General features: G+C 36.0%; 1 protein-coding gene across 1 annotated transcript; it reads right to left on the minus strand.

The window, feature by feature from the left end:
* Positions 1-3,449: 3,449 nt before the first annotated feature.
* LOC147612172 (phytepsin-like) lies at positions 3,450-9,340 on the minus strand. The gene is made up of 13 exons (XM_086784052.1): positions 8,789-9,340; positions 7,875-7,935; positions 7,701-7,795; positions 7,451-7,563; positions 7,184-7,352; positions 5,110-5,149; positions 4,948-5,012; positions 4,748-4,861; positions 4,588-4,649; positions 4,330-4,471; positions 4,119-4,238; positions 3,897-3,979; positions 3,450-3,810 (listed from the first exon to the last, which is right to left on the minus strand). The coding sequence occupies exons 1-13, from the start codon at positions 9,116-9,118 to the stop codon at positions 3,726-3,728; spliced, it is 1,479 nt and encodes a 492-aa protein (XP_086640178.1). The 5' UTR covers positions 9,119-9,340; the 3' UTR covers positions 3,450-3,725.
* Positions 9,341-10,299: the final 959 nt, after the last annotated feature.

The following is a 10,299-nucleotide window of genomic DNA, read 5'->3' on the forward strand; positions in this document are numbered from 1 at the left end:
TGTTGCTCCACTATCCAATAGCTTTCTCCAAAGAATCTGCATCATGTAACGCAGCTCTAAGAGAGCAGAGGTGTGCGGGCACCTTGCTCCGATTTCCATGCTTACAATATGTTTCCATTATCTTTAATAACTTGCCTGCACTGTAGAACATGGACTAATGGTTTAATGTCTTCCTTATTTCTAACGTGAGAAACACATGGTTTCTTGTCCTTTAGAAGCAAATAATAATAAAGATTAAACATATGCAATTCTAACATTATCTTATCATATCCAATGTGGTTCAAAACCTACACCTCCAGCATGGTTTATAACTTGTGATTGTTCTTGGATAAAAACACATTGTTGGAGGATACTAAGCACGGGGTGAATAGTACTAAGAACAAGTTGAATAATACAAACTAAGAACATGGAGGAAATAGTATAAAATATGATATTGCTCTTTTTGCTAATAGTATATACATAGTGACACTAGACCCTTTGTAAGTTGGAGAAGAAGGGATGAAATAACTATAAGTTACCAAAAAAAAGTGTTATCATGTACATATTCCTAATAGTTATAAAAGAAGAGTTCAATAGCAATTTGATATCCACCAAAATGGCTAGAGACTAGACTTCTAAAAAGTTTTTCTTTAGTACTGGAATGGTGTTGTATTTATGATGAGATTTTAGTTATTGCCATACCTCAAGGAGTGCTCTCTCTCTCAGCGTGGCTATATAGAAGGGGGAGCTTATATATAGATGGTTATATAGAAAGAGGAGATTTAACATAGATTGCTATATATAAGGGGGAGCTTATATATAGATGGTTATATAGAGAGAGGAGATTTTACATAGATTGCTATATAGAAGGGGGAGCTTATATAGATGGTTATATAGAAGGGGCAGCTGCCACATGGGGCAAGTGGGAGCCACCACTCGGGAGCACCCCCATGTCCCAAATAAGATATAGAACTCTCTCTCTCTCTCTCTCTCTCTCTCTCTCTCTCAGCATGGTTATATAGAAGGGGTAGCTTATATATAGATGATTATATAGAAGGGGGAGCTTATATCTATATCTTATTTGGGAGCTACCATGTGGTAGCTCCCCCTTCTTCTATATATATATAAGCTCCCCCTCCTATATAACCATCTATATATAACCTCCCGCTTCTTCTATATATATAAGCTCCACCTTCTATATATATTGAGAAGTCATAGCCATGTGTAAGTACAACCCCCCCAAGCCATCGGGATGCTTCAACAACGTAGCCGAGTATGACCACTACTCCCCTTGGGTAGTGCAACATCAACTCTAGCCTATATATGGCTCCTCAACCTCATATGTTTCCACATATAAGATCATTCGGCACACCTTCTAGTCATTTCATGCTTGAATTCACCCTCCTCCATTGGATCCACCCAAAGACAAGAGCGAGGGTTGCCCAGCACCACAAGCTCGAGCTTTGATACATGTGAGAAATCAGAGTAGTGTCGCCACGTTCAAGCACAGACTTGACCATCAGGATGATTCAGTAACGCAGCACTAGGAGGTAGCCACCACGAGTACCCTTGGGCACTGCACCAGCAAACCCCCCAACGCGCTCCTGTCTCCTAGCGTGTTGCACCCTAAAATTACCGACCAGGGGAGATGAGTATAATAGGGTGCAACCCTAACCACTATGTTGTGCCCCAAAATAATTGATAGGGGAAACAACTATAACAAGGTGCAGCTCTAGCCTATATATAGCTCTTCGACTTCCCATGTGTCCATATATGGGATAATCTAGCACAAATCTATCCACTCATTTCATGCTCAAATTGTTTCCAATATATGTATCTACATTTTATTTGGGAGCTGCCATATGGCGGCTCACCGTTCGTCTATATATATAAGCCCCTCCTTCTATATAACCATCTATATATACCTCCCCCTTCTTCTATAAGCTCCTCTTTCTATATAACCATCTATATATATATATACCTCCCCCTTCAATATATATAAGCTCCCCATGCTTGGAGGGAGAGGGAGAGGGAGAGAGAAGAGGGGGAAGGGCGGGCGGGTGGGGAAGGGAGGGAGGGAGGATGGTTATACAGAAGAGGGAGGTTATACATAAAGAAGAAGGGGGAGCTACCACATGGCAACTCCCAAATAAGATATAGATGCAACAATGAGCAATGCAAAGTATGTGAAGATGTCAAGGCTTATTGAAAGTTGATATTGCTCCACCTTATTTGCCCTTTGTTACAACATATGATTGAATGCTTCTTTCCACCTGGCCTTTCTTGGTCACACTGTAGTATCTACACAAAGTCTTGTGATCCACTTTCATGGGCTTCAAATCTTGTTTTGAACTTCAAAGAACCACCACCCCAAGCAAAATAGGGTTCTCAAAAATGACCACCCAAAGCACATTTTGTTCAGTAATGGGATTCGCTTGAAGGGCAGGGTTGCAAATTTAAGCTCTACCACCCCTAATGCTAAAGCTTAGCTCAAAAACCAAGGCTTATACCTTTTGTACCTTTTCAAAATCCAAAAATCATTATTGAAATTTGGCATTGCCTTTACTTCCAAGGGAAAAGCTGTGTATATGGGCATCTCTCTCTTTTAGTGCTACATCACAAAGCTCTAGGACATTTTTAGTGTAGATGGCACTCTTTCAAGGAAAATTTTGGACAATTTAGTTGTTGCCTTTAGTTTCAAATAACACTTGGAGCAATTTAGTTAGCACTAAGGTGCTGCATCCCAGTTACTTTCAAACATCTTTACATGGATTGCTTGGAAAACATTTTTTAGAGCACTCGTCCTTTGTGTGATGGTAATCCTTTTTCAATAAAATTACATCTCCCCACGTTATGTTTTCTCCTTTGTAGTGCATAAAGCTTATCATGCGTGTAGAGCTATAAGCAGATACCCTATTTAGGTCTTACCCATCTCCACTTCTAATGCATAGAGCTCATCCTCATGAATACGTAGTATAACATGCTTGTGTGCTGTTCAGTTTTTAATTCACAAATGCTGTGGGCTGTTCAATTTGAAAACCATAAGTTGTTTCCCCCCTATTTCTAACTTAGATTGTTTCTCTGCTATTTCCATGTTCAGCCGAACCCTTCTCCAGAAGTTTAACATTAGCAGCTTGCTATTTGTAGGAATCAAACTTGGGAGAAGAATACTGCAGAAAACTGTCAACTAATGCAACCCACATGGAATTAGCATGTTGATGGGGCCGGGTCCTTAGTAATCACGTCAGCTAATACCTCCAACTTTGAAAAATGCATTGTCAAAGAGGAACATGGAATACCAATAATAACCACATTGAAGACACTAGCAAAGGGCTTGGAAGCACAAGAAAAAAGCTTCATGGACTAGGACTGAATGAAAATGTTCATTAAAGAACTAGCACAAGGCTTGGAACCACAAGAAAAAAGCTTAAAATGAAAATGTTCATTGGAATAAGATAACAAGGCATGAGTTCAAAATAACTAAAAAAAATTTCCTTCCAAAAGACATTTCCACTTGCAAGCTATCTAATATCATTTATGAAATGTGCTGATTGTCTTACTGCACAGTTTCACTAATGTTGACAAATTATTTGTACTTGTAGCATGTATGTACATACTGGTAAATCAAAATAAATAATGGGCAGCCTCCCAAAGTATATCCCAAATTGTTTGGGGTACACATACACAATGTTAAAATTCACCGTTACATCCTTCCAGATATCAGCTTATTGTTGTTTGCTGAACCATTAAGCTGCCTTGGCAAAGCCTACACGCGCTTTCCCATAATCAAAAACTGTGTGGTAAACTCCCATAAAGACATCTCCCAAAATCCTGGAAGCAATAATATCAACTCAGTCACCTAAAGCTCACCAAAATGCAGTGTGTTAATAATTCTTTTTATATTGATTGAGCCTTACCACAAGGGCCCAGAAGGTACATCAAGCCCCATGAAGCCACTGACACACTGTGCTTCTTTACCTTCTCCCACTTTCAGAATATACTGTCACAAAATTATTATACAATGATGAGTCTTCACTACACAAGCCCAACCTTACCATTGTTTACCATACAACAAGTCTCGTTCCAAAAGGACAATCCTCAACCATTGAGAAAAATATGTGAAGGGCAAATGTATGTACCTGTTCAGGTGAAAGACTGAACTGTTTTCCTCCAATACTGAAAGTAACATCAGGCATTGAAGACAGTCGGTCACAGTCTACCACAGACTCCCCGTTTGGATTTGGCAGGCGTTCACACATCTAGCAAAGCGACCAACACAAGCTTGTCTGGCCTCAGGCACTACATATAAAAAACATCAATAAACGCATGCTTGTCCAGCTAATAACTTACATTATTAAGATAGGCCTTGATAAGTTCTGCAGACTGATTGTTCATGACTTGGTTCTGTGCCCAGACCACGGCCATTTCACATATAGAGCATCCTGCGTCACCAAGACTGTGACCTCTATCCACGACACTTGCAATGTTTGAGCTGTTCATGAAATGAAATCATGTCAAGACATGGAGGACAATAGGCCTTCTCTCAGACCATCACGGTATGTTTTTCTTAGAATACAAGGGCAACATATTGCAAGCATATACACTTACTCTTGGCTTTGTGCCCTCTGAGAGCACATGCCAATCTGAGCACAAATCTTGTAGGGGCTCATCTGTAATCACACCATAACATAAGACAGTTGATATGACACTAATAATGCACATTAAAATGATGATGATACAAATGTTGTTCAAGTGCTTGACATCAAACCTGTTGCATGAGCATTTCAATCATGGTGTCTCCATACTGAGTAACGATGCTCTTGCATTGCTGATTCATCACTCCAGATGCACCGATTGCCTCATTGATGGCTGTGATTATTCCCTGTCATAAAAGTTATTTTAACTTGACATGCCCCAGGGCACAAAATATGCACTCCCCCCCCCCCCTTCAAAGAAACAGCCACTTACAGTTGGACCGGCCATCAAAGAAGTTCCTGAGTCGGCAATGGCAGCACAACCCTTGGCACAGAAACCTAGTCAGACAAAAGAAGAAAAACAAAGTTAAGAGACACCAGCAGAAAAGCCAGGCTGAAACAAAACCAGGAGAGCTGTCATATAGTCAAGCATTACCTGTTGTCTTTCCATCAATGAGAAAATCTCCCATGTCAAACTGCAAGATACATATCCACCAACATACCAACCAATTGAGCACGATGTGTATGTAACTCGTGTGATATGTGTGTGTGTGTGTGTGTGAAATGTGTGTAAACATATATATATATATATATATATATATATATATATATATATATATATATATGTATGTATGTATGTATGTATGTATGTATGTATGTATTTGTTTATATGTGTGTGTGTGTGTGTGTGTGTGTGTGTGTTATATATATATATATATATATATATATATATATATATATATATATATATATATGTTTATATGTGTTTATATATATATATATATACGTTTATATATATATATATATATATATATCTGTATATATATATATATACGTTTATATATATATATATATATATATATCTGTATATATGTTTATATATACATATATACATATATACATATCTATATATCTGTATATATGTTTATATATACATATATACATATATACATATCTATATATATATATATATGTATATATACAAATGTACGTATATATGTATGTATATATACATATCTATATATATATATATGTATATATACAAATGTACGTATATATGTATGTATATATACAATACATATACATATATATATATATATATATATATGCATACATATACATATATATATATATATATATATATATATATATATAGATATGTACATATATATATATATATGTATGTATGTATATGTATGTATATATACAAATGTACATATATATACATACATATGTATATATGCATACATATGTATATATATATATATATACATATGTATATACATATATATATATATATATATATATATTACATATACATATGTACATATACATACACACACACACACACACACACATATATATATATATATATATATTACATATACATACACACACACACACACACATATATATATATGTATGCATATATACATATGTACATATATATATATATATATATATATATATATATATATATATATATATACATATGTACATATATATATATACATACATATATATATATACATACATATATATATATACATACATATATATATATACATATGTACATATGTATATATATATATATATATGTATATGTAATATATATATGTATGTATATATGCATACATATGTATATATATATATATATATATATATATATATATATTACATATATATGTATATGTATGTATATATATATACATACATATATATATTACATATACATATATATATATGTATTACATATATATATATATATATATATATACATACATATACATATATATATATATATATATATGTATGTATATATAGATATATATATATATGTATATGTATGCATATATACATATGTATATATATATATATGTATGCATATGTATGTATATGTATATATACATACATATACATATCTATATATATATATATGTATATGTATGCATATATACATATGTATATACATATAAATATATACATATATATGTATATACATGTATATATGCATACATATACATACATGTATATATATATATGTATATATATACATGTATATACATGTATATATATATATACATGTACATATATATACATGTATATGTATATATGTATATATATATAACATGTATACATATACATGTATGTATATATATATATATATATATATATATATACATACATGTATATGTATACATGTTATATATATATATATATATATATATATATATATATATATATATATATATATATATATACATGTATATGTATAAATGTATATATATATATATATATATACATACATGCATATGTATAAATGTATATATATACATGTACATGTATATATATACATACATGTATACATATACATGTATGTATATGTATATATATATATACATGTATATATATGTACATATATATACATGTATATATATATACATATGTTTATATAGGTGGGGTGGGGCAACAGAAAAGTGTTTGCTCTATCATTAGTATAGGTTCAAGACCTGCCAGTAGCCCTTCCTTGTGACAGGCACATAGGTATGCTGCCCAATGTAATGATTGGGATCCATTCCTCCAAAAATTAACTCCCCACCATTGTCATCTTCAGCATTTCTGTTAAGCCAGAATGAGAAAACAGGACTGGAAACGAGCCCTTGATCCAGCATGTTGTACCTATAGAACCAACAGCAACAAATTCATAAGAAAAACTGCTGAGAAATTACATAAGACCAACAACAAGACCCCAATAACTCCACGTGAGCTAGAATTACCAGACAGGAGTTACACCACCAACTGCAATCTCCTTGAATCCAAGCCCAAGTATACCATCAAACTTTGCAAGCAGAAATGTCAATCCTGGCTCTTTAACAGCCTCCATGAAACCCTGTTGGATATGCGACATTTCATCATAAGAACCAATGCCCTTCGCATGACTAAAACCTTAGCCATTGCTACCAACACTACACTTATTTGACCATGTGGCTACTGAGGACAGCTTAGACAATGGGAATATAGACTTGCCTGTTCAGCAACCTCAAGATCGCCCAGAGTCACTGTATCCTGAGAAAGAACACCGTAGACAGCACCAGTACCATACTGGATGTTGCATTCCTTGCCTGTAAAATCGCACATCTGTTCCTAAGATGCACTAGTACCATACACATGAAAAGCGTAAGATAAAGTTGATGTCGTTACCATCCTCTTTATAGGTAGAGGATTTGCTGGCTTTGAACTTAGGATGGAGATAGCAAGATACCTGTAGATACAAAAGTCAGTCAAATATGATGAATTCCATCAAACCTACCCAAACATGTCAAATGGCTGTCTTGGAATATCTTAGTGAGCATGCCACATTAACAAGGGAGACAAGATTGAACCATTGCAAGAGTATGGGGTATACCCAAGCCACAATAACAAGGCATGCAAGAACGCACAATAACAACATTGTAGGATAAAATAACCCATGGCATCACTACCCGACCTCAACAGTTAAACAATTGTTGCAAACACCGAAGCCGTCATAAACTAAGGTTTAAAAGTAAACATAGAAGATGCGCTATGACAGCCTGACCTTCAAAGTTTTATTTACCGTACTCGTGATAGCCAAACCTTGATGATGTTACATAAACAGGGGGTTGATACATCTAGCCATGGGACTCCATGCCCTAAAAAGATAAATTTACCCTTATGTATACATTACACATGACCATGTAAACTTTACCACAAAGAACCGCAAGACTCCATGGCCAAGGAAGATAGAATTTCACCACATATCCGTCTAGCCATACAGGCTTTAACCCTTATAGTCCAATCATAACCTCTATGAGCCATATGAACTTTGACCAACCCCAGGCACGCAAAAACTCCATCCCCTAAAACCTAGAGTGTTACCCTATGTATCCATCTAGACATATGTGGTTTGACCACTTGTTGTCCCAGTCTCCACGCCCTGGGAAGATAGAATTGAGCCTATGTACCCAACATAGCCACGTATCCTTTACCATAGAACAAAAATTACACCTTCAAAGCGTTTGCCATGACCTGATTGCCAAACAAATTCAAAATCGGTCATTACACTGCAGCATACAGGCCCTGATTGATGCACATACCGAGAGGCGGCACTTGGACGACGGCACCCAGAGGTTGGAGCTACCGGTGTCGAAGACAACAGTGAATTTCTGAGGGGGGGTTCCGACCCCGATCTCGCCATAGTACTGGGCGTCAAGGTAGTTCTTGAGCTCCACGCCCTGCCCAGAGTGGAAATGGCCGGGATAGGAGCCTTGCAGGCGCGCACGATCCTTCAGACGAAGCTTCGCCGCCTTCAGCGTATCGTCATCTATGGGCTTTTTCTTCAGGCTAACACGACGGAGCTCGGACGAGAAGGCCACAGTGCAGAAGGTTAGCAGAAGGAGAAGAAGAAAAGCTGATAGCCGAGCCATGGTAACGACAGAATAAGCTGCAAATCGATGAGCAAAAGATGATGTCAAAAGTACTCAGGGCATAACCAGAAGCTCAGCGCATCGCCATAGCCAAAAGCTCTCAAATTTATGTATAGAAATGCAATGGTATCGCTTAACGAAGAAGACACCCTCTGCATTAACCAGAATTGTATTCTGTCTCACGTCCGTCGCCACGTGGCGGGTCCCTTTACATCTGACCTTAGAAGCTACGCCAGCTCCATTTTGTTAAAATGGGTATTATAATCTAATTCAACCACAAGGAAGCAACTTTCTTTTATTTTGAGAGTTCAATTATAATTATTATACTTGCACTTGCCCGGGTTTAAATCCAAGACATCTATGTCCACGAGCCGAGGATGCTACCACACGAGCTAAAACCCACCGCCACCACCTGCACAACCTAAGCACAAGGGTGTGTACTTTCTCCTGGGCATGCAAACACTGGTGGATGTATTTGCCTGTCCATAACATAATTTTCATGCCTATGTGATGGGCTTTCCATTAGTAATAAACACTCTTCATGGTGTTCATGGACTACTTTCTAACTAGAGCACCGAATCATTTTAGCGAGCAATTCATCAGTCATCACCGTTAGTTTACTCCCTAGCTTCTTCTAGCATAGAGTTTACATCTTAGCAGTTCTGGATCACCCGTTGAAGGTCCCTTCACAAGAGCACATAGGTGTGGGGCTTTGCCATCTATTGTATCACAATAGTAATACAATATTTTTCTATATCTCTATTATTGTACACTTTGAGTTTTTTAAAGTTTTATGTTGTGAATAAAGATCCTACTTCTTGTGAGTGTTGAAAATATTTGTTGCAATCATCAAATGCTCCACAAAACGTCTGTACTTTTCAAGGTGTTTTGCATAGTACTTTCTGGTAGGCTAAAAGATTCAATGCTCCAAAAAAAATAGGAGACTTAGATAGTCGATAAACATTCCGAGTCATGCATCTCAACCTCTCCACTTGCATGTTGCCCATTTTTGCTCTCACGAATCACTTCAAACAACCCTTAGAACTTGAAGGATATCCTGCCCCACTATACACCAAACAATTTAGTAATTAAGTCATTCCATTCATAACTTGAATCCAAAGGAATATATACAAGGCAATGTTGCCTTTTTCAAAAGTATGATGATTACGCATAATTATACA

The sequence above is a fragment of the Cibotium barometz genome, chromosome 46 (genome assembly GCF_041138505.1).
Source record: "Cibotium barometz isolate CiBa-2024 chromosome 46, ASM4113850v1, whole genome shotgun sequence".
NCBI classification, from domain to species: Eukaryota; Viridiplantae; Streptophyta; class Polypodiopsida; order Cyatheales; family Cibotiaceae; genus Cibotium; species Cibotium barometz.